This window comes from Stegostoma tigrinum, chromosome 24 (assembly GCF_030684315.1).
Source record: "Stegostoma tigrinum isolate sSteTig4 chromosome 24, sSteTig4.hap1, whole genome shotgun sequence".
NCBI lineage: Eukaryota > Metazoa > Chordata > Chondrichthyes > Orectolobiformes > Stegostomatidae > Stegostoma > Stegostoma tigrinum.
The window spans coordinates 32,160,243-32,175,707 of NC_081377.1; the positions used below are offsets into that span (position 1 = coordinate 32,160,243).

The 15,465-nt window shown below is 39.2% G+C and overlaps 1 protein-coding gene across 3 annotated transcripts in view; it reads right to left on the minus strand.

Moving 5' to 3' along the window:
- Positions 1-15,465, minus strand: part of LOC125464939 (ribosomal protein S6 kinase 2 alpha-like) — a 302,768-nt gene that overhangs the window by 241,823 nt on the left and 45,480 nt on the right. For all 3 annotated transcript variants that reach the window (XM_048557885.2, XM_048557881.2, XM_048557880.2), the window contains exon 2: positions 14,208-14,252. Coding sequence is in view for 2 of the 3 variants with exons in the window: in XM_048557881.2 (XP_048413838.1) it covers positions 14,208-14,252 (45 nt within the window). In the remaining variant the exon portion in view is untranslated. The remainder of the gene's footprint in view (positions 1-14,207; positions 14,253-15,465) is intronic.

Consider the following 15,465-nt stretch of genomic DNA (forward strand, 5'->3'; position numbering starts at 1 on the left):
GAAGGCATCCCAATTATCTACATATCTGAAGCCCTCCCTCCTACACCAGCTGTGTAGCCACGTGTTAAGCTGAGCCCGCTCCCTGTTCCTCGCCTCGCTATCTCGTGGCACCGGTAGTAAACTAGAGAACACTACTCTGTTCGTCCTGCTTTGCAGCTTCCATCCTAACTCCCTGAAATCACTTTTTATATCCTCAATCCTATTTCTGGCTATATCATTAGTGCCAATATGTAACACGATTTCTGACTGTTCGCCCTCCCCTTTTAGAACCTTATACACCCGATCGGAGACGTCCCGGACCCTGGCACCAGGGAGGCAACATACCTTCCGGGAATCCCGATCCTGACCACAAAATCTCCTGTCGATTCCCCTAACTATCGAGTCCCCTACCATGAGTACTTTTCTATTCTGCCCCCTTCCCTTCCTTTGCCACAGTGTCAGGCTCAGTGCCAGAGAACTGGCTACTATGGCTTTCCTCTGGTAGGTCATTCCCCCCCAGCAGTATCCAAAACGGTATACTTATTGCTGAGGGGAATGCCCACAGGGGATCTCTGCACTTTCCTCCCCCTAACTGGAACCCATCTATCCTTGTCCTGAGCCTTAGGAGTGACCAACTCCTGCTAACTCCTCTCAATTACCCCCTCTGCCTCCCGAATGATCCATAGTTCTTACAGCTCCAGCTCCATTTCCCTAACACAGTTTTCAAGGAGCTGTAGTTGGGTGCACTTCCCGCAGATGTAGCCAGCGGAGATGTGTGCCACGTCTCCCAACTGCCACATTCTGCAGGAGGAGCAAGCAACTGCCCTAGCATCCTATCTGAGATCTTTCTACATATTTGCTCCTCAGTTTCCTGCTGACTACTCGGGACCCTATAATGTAATCCCATCAAGGTGGCCATCCCTTTCTTATTTCTGAGTTCCACCCCTATAGCTTCACTGGACAATCCCCCAGAAATTTCCTCTCTAAGTACGGCAGTAATGTTTTCCTAATCAAAAACACCACTCACCGTCCTGTCTTGTCTTCCATTCTATCCTTCCCATAGTATCTAAGCCCCAGCAAATTGAACTGCCAGTCCTGTCTCTCCCTCAGCTATGTTTCTGTAATAGCTATGATGTCTCAGTGCCATGTTCCCATACATGACCTGAATTCATCTGTCTTACCTGTAAGACCCCATGCATCAAAATAAATGCAGTTTAATTCTTCAGACTTACCTCATTCTCTGCTATTACCAGCCTTTTAAAGTCAGAGTCTTACAGCACAGAAACAGACCCTTCGGTTCTGCCAGTCCATGCAGACCATAATCCCAAATTAAACTAGTCCCACCGGCCTGCACTTGGCCCATATCCCTCCAAACATTCTTTATTCTATTACTCATCCAAATGTATTTTAAACAATGTAACTGTACCCACATCCACCACTTCCTCTGGAAGTTCATTCCACACACAAACCACTCTGAGTGAAAAAATTGCCCCGATGTCTTTTTTAAACCTTTCTCCTCTACTTTAAAAATATACCTCCTAGTTTTAAAATCCTCCACCCTAGGGAAAAGACATCTGCCATTCACCTTATCTATACCCCTCATTATTTTATAAACTTCGACAAGGTCAAACCTCAACTTCTTATGCTTCAACCAAAAATGGCCCAGCCTATTCAGCCTCTCCTTACAATTTAAACCCTCAATTTCTAGAAGCATCCTGGTAAATCTCTTCTGAACCCCCTCCAGCTTAACTGTATCCTTCCTATACAAGGCAACCAGAACTGGACACAGTACTCCAGAAGAGGCCTCGCCAACATCCTGTATAACCTCAACATGAAGTTCCCACCTCTATATAGAAAAGTTTGAGCAATGAAGGCAAGAGTGATAAATGCTTTCTTAACCACCCTGTCTACATCTGACACAAACTGCAAAGAATTATGTACCTGAACCCCTAGGTCTCCCTCTTCTAAATACTACCCCAAGGCCCTCCTTTTAAATGTATAATTCCTGCCCTTGTTTACTTTATCAAAATGCAATACCACAATTTACCCAAATTAAACTCCATCTGCCACTCTTCAGCCGATTGGTCCAATCAATCAAGATCTCTTTGTAATCTTAGAAAGTCTTCTTCAGTGTCAACTATACCACCAATCATGGTGCTATCTGCAAACTTATTAACTATGCCTTCTATATTCTCGTCTAAATCATGTATATAAATTACAAACAAAAAGTGGACCCAGCACTGATTCCTGTGGAACACTGCTGATTACAGACCTCCAGTCTGAAAAACAACCCTCCACCATCACGTTTTGTCTTTAATTAACTTTCTAATTAATTTTTCTATTTAATTTGATCTTTTTAACTTCAGAACCATCCTTATATGTCTCTTTATTCTCACTACTATTTAGGATCTCCCCCACCACTCCCTTCTAGTCTTGAAGGCTCCCTAATAGAACTAGCAAATCTCCCTACCGGAATATTAGACCCCTCCAGTTCAGGTGAAAACCAACCCTTTTGAACAGATCGCTTCTGCATCAGAAGACATTCCAATAATCTAAAATCTGGATCACTACCCTCTGCACCAGCTCTTCAGTCATTGATTTAGCTACCCTATTTTCCTATTCCTATTCTCACCAACACATAGCACAGGAATAACCCAGAGATTGCAATGTTTAAGGTTTCACTTTTTAACACTGCTACTTAATTTCCTATATTCATTCAGCAAAGTCTCAATCTTTTCCAGAATGATGTCATTCTTACCAATGTGTACAACAACTTCCGGCTTACCAAACCTCCCTTTGACAATATGCTGCAACAGCTTTGAAACATCTTGGGACCTTGATCAGATGCGTCAGTGGGCTGAGGAATGACAAATGGCCTTTAATTTAGATAAAAGTGAGGTGTTGCATTTTGGTAAGGCAAATCAGCGCAGGACATATACACTTAATGGTGGGGTCCTAGGCAGTGTTGCCAAACAAAGAGACCTCTGGGTCCAGGTTCACTGTTCCTTGAAGCTGGAGTCACAGATAGACAGGGTAGTGAAGAAGGCATTTGATATGCTTGTCTTTATTGGTCAGTGCATTGAGTAAAGGAGTTGGGAGGTCATGTTGCAGCTGTACAGGACATTGGTGAGGCTGCTTTTGGAATAATGTATTCAATTCTGGCTCTTTGCTATGGGAAAAATGTTGTTAAACTTGAAAGAATACAGGAAAGATTTACAAGGATATTGCTGGGGTTGGAGCGTTTGAGCTACAGGAAGAGGCTGAATAGGCTGGGGCTATTTTCCCTAGAGCACTGGAGGATGAGGGGTGACCTTATAAAAGTTTATAAAATCATGACAGGCATGGATAGTATGAATTGCCAAAGTCTTTTTCCCAGGGCAGGGTAGTCCAAACCTAGAAGGCATAGATTTAAGGTGAGAGGGTAAAAGATTTAAAAGAGACCTCAGGGGCAACTTTTTCATTCAAAGGATGTTGCATGTATGGAATGAGCTGCCATAGGAAGTGGTGGAGACTAGTACAAAGACAACATTTAAAAGGCATCTGGATGAGTACATGAACGGGAAGGATTTGGAGGGTTATGGATGAAATGCTGGCAAATGGGACTAAGTTAATTTGAAATAGTTGGTTGGCATGGATGGGTTTGACCAAAGGGTCTGTTTCCATACTGTATAATTCTATGACTCCAAGAGCATGGTAGCGGGGGCAACAGACCAAACTGAATTCACACTCACGACAGCAGAATCTCCTGTCTGTGGTCCTGACAGGACAGTCCTCTCTAAGACTTACTCTTTTGAACATTGACAAACTCAGATTAACAGAAGATTGCTTTCCCAAGTTCTAATCTCTCCCATAAGAGGGAAACATTCTTTCTATGTCCATCTGTCTATCCCTCTCAGGATCTGATATGTTTCAGCAAGATCACTTCTCAATTTCTGAACTCCACTAGGAAGAGGCCCAGCCTATTCATCATTTACTTCTAAGATCATCCCACCATCCCCCAGACAGCTGACGAGCGGAACATGTCTGAACTGCCTCCAACAGACTTACATCATTATTAAATAGGGAGACCAAAACTGCAAAATAATTCAAACGCGATGTCACAAATACTAAATACAACTGTAGTAAAATATTTCTTTTTTCTAATCCCATTGAAAACATCAACAAAAGTCCACTGATCTTCCTAATCACTTGTTGCATCTAAACACAAAGATTACGTGATTCACGTACCAGGACATCTAGATACATTTGTACCCCAGAGATCTGCACAATCTCTCCAAATACATTACCGACTGCTTTCCTATTCCTCATGCCAAAGAAGACAAATGCACATTTTCTCACATTATACTCCATTTGCCAAATATTTTGCCACCCATTTATCTATCTGTATTATTTTGCAGTCTAATATCCTCTTCCAATCTTACTTTCCCACTTATCTGTGTACAATCGGCAAAGTTAGCATCGTACATTCAGTCCTTTCGTCCAATTCATTGATACCTTTTTGCAAATGATTTAGGTCATTTGTAAATGATTTAGCTCAAGCAGTTCTCCTCAAAGAAAAGAACACAAACAGGATATCTGATAGAAGTTTCTAAAATCAAAACATAATGACCTGGATGAGGGCGTAGAAGGATGGATTAGTAAATTTGCAGATAACACTAAGGTCGGTGGAGTTGTGGATAGTGACGAAGGATGTTGTAGGTTACAGAGAAACATAGATAAGCTGCAGAGCTGGGCTGAGAGGTGGCAAATGGAGTTTAATGCGGACAAGTGTGAGGTGATGCACTTTGGTAGGAGTAACCGGAATGCAAAGTGCTGGGCTAATGGTAAGATTCTTGGTAGTGTGGATGAGCAGAGAGATCTCGGTGTCCATGTACACAGATCCTTGAAAGTTGCCACCCAGGTTGACAGGGTTGTTAAGAAGGCATACAGTGTTTTAGCACTTATTAATAGAGGGATTGAGTTCCGGAACATGAGGTTATGCTGCAGCTGTACAAAACTCTGGTGTGGCTGCACTTGGAGTATTGCGTACAGTTCTGGTCACCGCATTATAAGAATGATGTGGAAGCTTTGGAAAGGGTGTAGAGGAGATTTACTAGGATGTTGCCTGGTATGGAGGGAAGGTCTTATGAGGAAAGGCTGAGGGGACTTGAGGCTGTTTTCATTAGAGAGAAGGAGGTTGAGAGGTGACTTAATTGAGACATATAAGATAATCAAAGGGTTAGATAGGGTGGATAGGGAGAGCCTTTTTCCTAGGATGGTGACGGCGAGCACGAGGGGGCATAGCTTTAAATTGAGGGGTGAAAGATATAGAACAGACGTCAGAGGTAGTTTCTTTACTCAGAGAGTAGTAAGGGTATGGAACGCTTTGCCTGCAACGGTAGTAGATTCTCCAACTTTAAGTACATTTAAGTCATCATTGGACAAGCATATGGACGTACATGGAATAGTGTAGGTTAGATGGGCTTCAGATTGGTATGACAGGTCGGCACAACATCGAGGGCCTAAGGGCCTGTACTGTGCTGTAATGTTCTATGTTAAAACAGGGCTGGATAGAGCCTGTTCTTGATCATAAAAGAAACATGAACAATGGGGCAAAGGCTTAAAATGATTTGCAAAAAAAAGCATGTGCACGGTGAAAAAAAAACTTTTTCACAGAATAAGTAGTTTGTGTCTAGATTGCACCACCTAGAAATGTGGTGGAGGCAGGTTCAAATGAGGCATTCAAGAGGGCATCGAATGATTACTTAAATAAAAACAATGTGCAAGGGTATGGAGGAAAGGCAGAAGACTGACACTAAATCATACTATTCATCTGAAGAGCCAGTCGAGACACAATGTTTCTGAATAGATCATGGAATTGTTATAGCACAAAAGCAGCGCAGTCAAAATGTGGGTATTTTCTGCATCTGAAGGAGATGAGAATATCTTATCTTAAACTTTTGTCTAAGAGAATAAGATATAAGGCATGATGTTAAAATAAAGTTTTACAACATTTTCTCAGAACATACCCATTATCATTTATCTTCTGGAATGTTTGTAAGTGCGAAACAAGTTGTAACAATTTGATGAAATTCACTAGCATGAAGCCTCAGAGTATTCCAAATTCCCAAAATGTGACAGATTCTAAAATCTTTAAAAGTATCATGTTTGGACAAGTACAGCATTGGGGATGAAGCTTTTAGCATGAGTCTGTAATATGTTGTTACATAGAGATCATCAGTTCTTGGTACAGTGAACATGTAGAAACAAACCTACAGTAAAATCTCCGCTTAATATTGCTTTAAAAAAGCAACAGAAGTAGCAACTGGAAGTAAAGGTGAACTCAAAATTAGTTTGCTTATTTCCTGGGATTTAAAGCTACCAAAAAGGGAGTAAAAAACCTCCTAATGACTGTCTTTTCTATGTGTGAAAGAGGAGCAACATCTTCAGTAAGAGGAAGAAAAAATGCAGAAGGAGGAAATTAAGCAACAATATTATTAGAAATATTCATGTCAAGACAAGGAAAGAAGCAGTAGCGGGAAAAGTCTTCCTATGCCCTATCACTGCATTCATTAGTTCCTTTGCTAATCTCATCAACATTACTCCATTATCACAAAAAGTAGATTAATCTCATTGCAATTTGAGGAATATTGCTGCATGATAATGGGCTCCATATAAATCTATTAAAAAATTAAGAACCGCATTGCAAACAAATTGTTCTTTTATGATTGTTCTGAAGCTTTCCCAAAATACAAGTTTCTCATTAAAAGCAAGACCTGTGTTTTCATTTCTTTTCTGCATTTAGCAAAACAAAATTCACCATACTACGGAAGTGTTTAAATATTGCATATGGATTGAATAAATAGAGACAAACTTAAAGCGTCTAGTTGTTGTAAGATCCAAAATTACAGATTACAGACACAAAATTAAACTTAAAACAATTCGAATAAAGACTAGATAGAATTATATAGAATTCAAGACTATGGAATTCAATTCTGGCATTAGTGATTGAAACTTCAAGATTAGATTAGTTGTGTGGATAAAATGTGCTTCACTTTCTTTTAAATTGCAAAATATGTCCATGTTTGGCATAACAGCATACAAAACTAACAGCTTGATTTTTCTTTTTGATTTGTATTTTTACACAGTCACAGAGTCATAGAGATGTACAGCACGGAAACAGGCCCTTCAGTTTAATTCATCTATGCCAAACAGATATTGTCCATTAATCTAGTCCCACATGCCAGCATTTGGCCCATATCCCTCTCAACCCTTCCTATTCACTTACCCATCCAGATGCCTGTGAAATTTCATATCTGTACCACCTCCATCACTCTGTCAGCTCATTCCATATATGCACCACCCTCTGCGTGGAAAAGTTACCCCTCAGGTCCTTTTTAAATCTTTCCCCTCTCACTTTAAACCTATGCCCTCCAGTTTTGAAATTCCCTACCTAATAAAAAGATCTTGGCTATTCACCCCATCCATGATTTTATAAACCTCTATAAGGTCATCCCTCAGCCTTGAACACTCCCGGGAAAAAAAGTCCCAGCCAATTTAGCCTATCCCTATAACTCAAACCCTTCAGTCCCAGCGACAGCCTTGTGAATCATTTCTTCAGCCTCTCAAATTTAACAACATTCTTCCTACAGAAAGGCAACCAGAACTGTACACATATTCTAAAAGTGGTTTCACCAATGTCATATACAGCCACAATATTACATTCCAACTCCTATATTCAATGTTATGGCCAAAGAAGGGAAGCATGTCAAACACCTCCATCCCCACCCTGTCTACCTGCAATTTCACTTTCAAGGAACTTTCCACTTGTATGCCTAGATCTCTTTGTTCAGCAACACGCCTCAAAATCTTAGCATTAACTGTACAAATCCTGCCCTGGTTTGCCTTACCAAAATGCATGAAAGGCAGTGGACCCAGTACCGATCCTTCTGACACACCATTAGATACAGGCCTCCAGTCCAAAAAGCAACCCTCTACCACCATCCTCTGTCTGCTATCTTCAAGCCAACTTTGTATTGAAATGGCTAGTTGTTCCTGGACACCATGTGATCTAACCTAACTAACCAGTCTACCATGCAGAACCTGTTGAATGCTTTGTTGAGGTCCGTATAAACAACATCTACCACTCTGCCTTCAACAACCTTCTTCATCACCTTTTCAAAAAACTCAGTCAAGTTAATGAAACACAGTCTCTCATACACAAAGCCATGTTGATTTGTATGATTTAGATACAATTGTTCCAAGGCATTCCTGCCTGGTGTACCCCATTCTACCCTCTGTAAACCTGTCATCATCCAAATCTCTGCTGCTCTCTCTCACCTTAATTGGCACTATGTCCTAATTCTCCTAGCAGACGTGTCCTCATCGGCTCCTAGTTAAGCAATATTTTGCATCTAAAATTCCCATCTTTGTTTTCAAATCAATTCATGGCTTTACATTTCCACATCTCTAATTTCCTCCAGCCCACAACCCTCAAATAAATACCTTCTCTTCTAATTCTGTCCTTCTATACACTCCCAATCCAAATTTCCCCACAATGGAGTACATGCTTTCAATTCCTCAAGGCCCACCATTTCTTTACCTTGCTTTCCTCCATTAAGGGCACTCCTTAAATCTTACTTCTTTGTCAAAGCTTTTAGACTATTGATCTAATATCCCCTTCTGTGGTTACCCTGATGCACAGAGTTGTGAACACTGCCCATTCCATTATGTAAACCAGCCTGCCATTCATTGACTTCATCTATACTTCCCACTGCACTGGAAAAGCAAGCAAAATAATCAAAGACCCCTCCAATCCCAGTTATACTCTCTTCCACCCTCTTCAATCAGGCAGAAGACACAAAAGTTTGAATGCATGTATAAACGGATTCAAAAACAGCTTCTTCCCCATTGTTATCAGACTTTTGTATGGACCTCATTAATGTTAATGTTGATCTTCCTCTCTGCACCTTCTCAACAGCTGTAACCTTCTGTCCTGCACTCTGTTCTATTCCCTGATGCACTTGTATAGCATGATTTGCCTGTAAAGCATGTAAGACAGCACTTTTCACTGTACCTCAATACGTGTGAAAGTAATAAATCAAATCAAATCAAAATGGAATTGAAGGAACTTGAAGTCAAACGGATAGGGAAGTTACACAAGTTGGCTGTAAGTTAAATGGGAGATAAATTGTAGTAGCAGGAATATCAAAGGATTCTTGAGAAAAAGGGGAATCTGAAAAGGAAAAAAATATTAAAACTATAGCAGTAGTACAACGAGAACTTGTTTCCTTAGAATATACTAAGAAGGAAGAGATAGTTCAGGATAGTTATGAAGGCTCTTGTTTTAAATGTTGCCAAGGAGAACTAGGGCACTGAACGTTGAGTATTTTACTGTAAAAGGGAAAGTATTTCATTTGAATCAAGAAAGTAAACCAATAAAGATATTGAGAGATTCTGGAGCAAATTAGTCATAGATATCAACTGATAACACAAATTATCTACCAAAGGGATTAATCTAAGAGAAAATATTATATGGAGGCATAAAAGGAGGTTAGAAATAGGTCTTGTTATATAGAGTTAGATTAAAGACAGATTTTCTAAATGGAAGAGTTGAAATAGAAGTAATGAAACAAATTCTTATAGAAGGACTATGATTGTCCAGCGACAAATAGATGGCAGGTTAACAAACATTGTCCTCTCCATAAGTAGTGGAACAACCAGTGAAAGTAAAAGAAACTAAAACGTTACGGGAAGAACATCCTGGACTTTTCCTCAACTGAGTTGTGATTAGATCTCTAGAATCGAACTAGACAAGAAGAAAATCAGTCTGTTGAATAGGGAGGTGACTTCGAAATTCAGTTATTCAGTAGGATACAACTTTTGAAAATTTAATGCAGAAGGATGAAGGGAAAGAAATGCGACTGTGAGATTTAATACATCTTCTTTAATAAAACAAAAATGTAACAACTGGATTCAGAATTGAAAGAGTTATACAAAACAGTCTACTAAAAAATTAAATCAGAATAAAACACAATTTGAGACATGGCATCAATTATGTCATGGAGACCACCCCAAATATCTACTGATGAGGAATTGGCATTGTATCATTATGAAATTTTATGATAGTTCACCAAATTCCAATGGGAAGTAGCTCAGGCATTCGAAACGTCCTGGTCAAAAATTTAAAACACATTTTATTGGCCAGGATTACACAAAGATGTGGTCAACAAAGATATGGCTACCCATACATATCTTACATGTCAGGTAGTAGGGAAACCCCAACCATTATTTAAATCTACACATTTAATTCCAACACCAGCATCTGAAAAAAAAATCAGCAATTTTAACAGATTGTGAAGGACCCCTACCTAAAACCAGGAATGAGAATCAATATCTTTTAAAAATTTTAAGTGTTTCCAGAAGACTTCCTGAAGTAATGCCATTAGGAAAAAATACAGCAAAATTCCAGAAAAAAGTGTAGAAAACTTAGTTCGTTTGTATTTTTTCCCAAGGTATGGATCCCAACCATAACCAAAAAAATAATATTTGGACCTTGATCTGATTGCATGTGGCAAATATTCAAAGAAATTTTGACTAGTTTAGAATAAAACAATTTACAACTTCTGCTCATTACCCACAATCTCAAGCTGCATCGGAAAGATGGCATAAGATTACGAAGGCCATGGTTTGAGTTTATTGTGAATAATATCCAAACGAATGGGATAAAGGAATTCCATTGTCACGACTGGTCATTAGGGATGTTCCTAATGAATCCACAGCATTTTAGCCCTTTTGATCCATTATATGATTATGGAGTGTGAGAACAACTTAAATTAATTAAAGAAAATCGATAAACTATAGATCAGACAGTGCACTTCAGGCCCGAGTTTCAAATTTTGGAGAGAAACTAAGTGGATATGGTGGCCAAAAGGGCAATATAGCATGTTTGCTTTCATCAGTTGGTCATAGAGTATAAAAATAGGTATATCATGTCACAGCTGTATAAAACTTCAGTTCAACCATATTTTGAATAATGTGCACAGTTCTGGTCACACACTGTCAGAAAATGTGGAGGCTTTGGAGAGGATACAGAAATGGTTTACCAGGATGTTGCCTCGTTTGAAGGGTATTAGCTATGAGGAGGAAATGGACAAACTTCATCCAACTTTGAAGAATAGGGGGCAGGGGGGAGAAAGAGGAGGTGACCTCATAGAAGTTTACAAAATTGCAATAGGTAGGGACAGAACAGACAGTCAGTCTTTTTCCTGGGGTGGAAATATCAAATAGTAAGGGGTATGGGTTTAAGATAAAGGGAGATAAATTTAAAGGGGAATAGAGAGGCAAGCTTTTTTTACACAGAGGGTAGTAAGTGCCTGGAGTGCATTGCCAAACGAGAAGGTGGAGGCAGACATGACAGCAACATTTAAGAGGCAACTTGACAGATGTGTTAATAGACAGGGAATAGAGGTACATAGACTGCTTGGGGGAAAAAGGCTTTTAGTTTAGAAAGACATCACGTGCTACACAAACTTGATGGTCGGAAGAGCCTGTTCTTATGCTGTACTGTTCTTTGTTTCTCTCTTTGTTCTTCTTTGTTATACTGTGATGGTGCCAAAATTGGATGAATCACAAAGATTCCGTATTGATTATTACAACATCAGTAACAAAAGTAGACTCATGTCTTGTTCTAAGATTGGAGTATTGCATTGACTGAATGGGACACTCAATTTGCACCATAATCATGTACCCTAAACAGATATTAGCAATTTCTCATGATTGATACAGCCAAAGAAGTATTAGCTTTTGGAACACTGGACGGTCATTATCAATGCAAAGTGGAATGTATCTGGAATGAAAAATGCACCAATAACATTCCAAATAATTCGCTAATAAAGTCATTGAAGGATTGTGTTATTGAGTAGTTTACGTCAACAATTTGGTTGCTCATACCTTTAAAAAGAACATGAAAACAACAATTCCACAACCTAAATGAACTCTTTGATTGGCCACAAAAAGCGAATTTAGTTATAAATCTGGCTAAGCATGGATTTGCCTAAGCAAAAGTGACTTATTTAGGCCATGCTGTAGGACAAGGCCAAGTAGCAATTTGAGAAGTAAAAGTAAAGGCATTCTGGATTTTCCTGTTCAGAACAATACATGAGGTCATGCATTATGTTGGCATGAATGGATCTTCTTATACGTCTTTCCTACCACAGTCCAAAGATGTGCAGGCTAGGTGAATTGTAGAGTTCAGGGGTGTGTAGATTAGGGGGATGGGTCTGGGTGGGATGCTCTGAGGGTCAGTGTGGACTTGTTGGGCCGACAGGCCTGTTTCAACACTGTAGGGATTCTATGAACTTCTATGAATAAGCTTTCCTGCATGTCAGTATTGTAAGTGCACCTTTAACAAATCTGTTGAGGAAAGGCAAAAATTTAAATGTACGGAAGAATGTGAAAGTGCCTTTGAAAACCTGAAATCTCTGCTTGTAACAGCACTGGTTTTCTCTGCACAAAATTATGAGAAGCCATTCAGGCTGTTGGTGATGCCAATGATATCATTACAGTGCATAAGGAGTGCACCCCTGTTCAAAACCTACATGCACTGTTCTATCAGAAAGTCTGGTCAGGCTGAATCACACTCCAAACACCAGCATACCAACTGCAAAATTCTTAAAAACTAAAATAATCATACAGAAGTACTTCTTGCATATACAACAGCTTGCTGTTATATAGCACCTTTAACCTAGTAAAGCCTCTCAATAGGTTTCAGAGAAGCATCAAACAAAATTTGACACAGAAGCACAAAAGGAGATATTAGGTCAGATTGCAGAATCGTTAAAACGTGGGAGGCAGCCACCCAGTCCGTTGATTTCATTTTTTGCTTTCTAGAAGAATAATTAAACTTGCTCCACCTCCTTGCACTTCTTTCATAATTTTCCAATTTTATCTTCAGGAGGTTTATTGAATTATTTTAAGAAATCTACAACTGAATATGCCTAACCTCCACCTCAAGTAATACATTCCATATTCTAAACCACATTTGATTCTATTGGTTCTTTTGTCATTAACCTTAAATCCATAGTCTGAACCCCTGCAGAAACTGTTCCTCCACACAATCTTGTACTATCTCCTGTTTTTTTTCAAGTCCAGGATGGTGGCTCAGCGGTTAGCATTGCTGCCTCATAGCACCAGTGACCCAGGTTCAATTCCAGCCTTGGGCAACTGTCTTTGTGGAGTTTGCACATTCTCCCTATGTCTGGGTGGGTTTCATCCAGGTGTTCCAGTTTCCTCCCACAGTGCAAAGATGGGCAGGTTAGGTGGAATGGCCATGCCAAATTGCCCATAGAGTCCAGGGATGTGTGGGCTAGGTAGATTAGCCATGGGAAATGCAGAGTTACAGATCTGAGTGGGATGCTCTTCGCAGAGTTGGTGTGGACTTGTTGGGCTGCATGGCCTGTTTCTACAATGTAGAGATTCTATGATTTGCAGAATTTTGCTTTTGTATTAGAATTTTTTGAGATGAAGGAAAGTAAATCATACTACATTTCAAATAGGACAAATATAACTGACTTTGATATTCGAAAGAATCTTTACTTTAAACTTTAGATTATAAGCTCAAAATCAGCATTCAATTAGACTATTTTTTAAAACAATTAGAAGGAAATGTTTCATCATAGCGTTCATTTTAAAATTTGAATACCAGGTTCTAATGCAAACCAGTGAAAGAAAGAATTCAATGGACAGGTTTCAGTGAAATGAGGCAGTTTAAGAAAGAGCTTCCCTCTTATTCTCTCATAGAACAAATAACCCATTCTTGGTACAGAATATTAAGGCTTCTCAAGGGCATCTCGGAATGGGCATTAAATCCTGGCCCAAACAGAGACACCCACATCCCATTAGTGCATTTAAAAAATTACCTTTATATACGCCAATGTACAAAGATCTTGCATTGACAATCAATGTTCATCTTAGAAAACATATTTTTCCTGCACATTCCTTTTCAGAAGGCACCCTGGCACACAGATGGACATCAATTCATTCTATTAAACAGACAAATACTACTAATGATCAATGTAATGGTCTGACCAAGAAGAGCCAGTTATAAACTGTTGTTTCTATTGAATTCTATTAATAGTCATCAGAAAATCTAATCCTATATATTAAAACTTTCCAGCACTTCAGGCATATCCAGTAATTGCAATTCTGCGCTACCTTCCCCATCTAGCATTTATCCCACACGTTAGTACCTGCAATGGAGGGTCCGTTGTTTCTTCTGAAGCTCCATGCCCATTCTATAAAATAAAAAGTCATAAAATATATTGTTAACTAAACGTAATGTATGAATTTTGCATCATTAAACAAAGATTGTAAAAAAATGTTTTAACAAGCTGCAGAATAGGTTTTCCATTCAAAATGGAGCAAGGACACTTCTCTTTTGGTCATAAGTCTAGTTATCATTTAAGTCTGTTATCATTTAAATATTCTACCATTCGTGTGCCATCTGATTGATTATCTGACATCAAATGGTGAATGAGGTACATACTTCAACTCAACAATTGGCAACGCTAACTTAATGTGTTTCATTCCCATCAAAAACTCAACCTTAGGACTGAACTTCCTCCATTGGCCTGGCAGTTTTCTGAGACTGAGACCCATTTAATGTTTCAAAGCACAACCTGCAAGCAACAACTAAAACTATCAATTTCTATGTTTCCTCCAAGACTCACTTGTATTACCCATCTCATGACCACTGCTGCTAATTCATGCTTCGGTTTCTTCCTCACATAAAGTGCAACTCGACCACAACTATATGCGTTTTACCCTGTTTTACTGATTACTGGTCCTCCAAAACACTAATTTTCAAATTCCTGTACTCATCTATGAATCTTGTAATGATCTTGTCCTTTCCAACATTTGTAACAAGATTCACCTCCATGTTCCATTGCACCCTCCTTGTTCCTGATATTGTAGGCTTTGCATTCCCCAATGTGTCAACTCCACCTACAGCAATCAAATATCCAACTGTTTTGGCCCAACACTTTGGGTTTTTTTTTCAAAATTCCTCTACGCACTTTGATTGCCTCCCTACAAAATAATTTAGATGTTATGTTAACTCCATGCTTTAAGATTATAAATGTAACTTTTTAAAATAAAAAACAAGCATGGGATGTAGATGTCATTGGCAAAGCTAGCATTTATTAGCCATCCATAATTCATCTCAAAGATGCCCTTGAATCTTTTGAACCTCCTGATTTCTGCAGTCTATGTAGTGCAGGTACACTAATAGGTATGGAGCTCCAGAATTTTGATCCAGTGACAGTGAATAAATGACAATGTAGTTCCAAATCAGGACATTGTGAGACTTGCACCGCAGTAACTCACTAAACTTTCTTTGACAGCTCCTTCCAAACTTGTGACCTCTACTGCCTAAGACAGCAAGGGCATAGATGCTTGGAAACATCATCACCTTCAAATTCCTCTGTGAATTATAAACCATAAGCAATA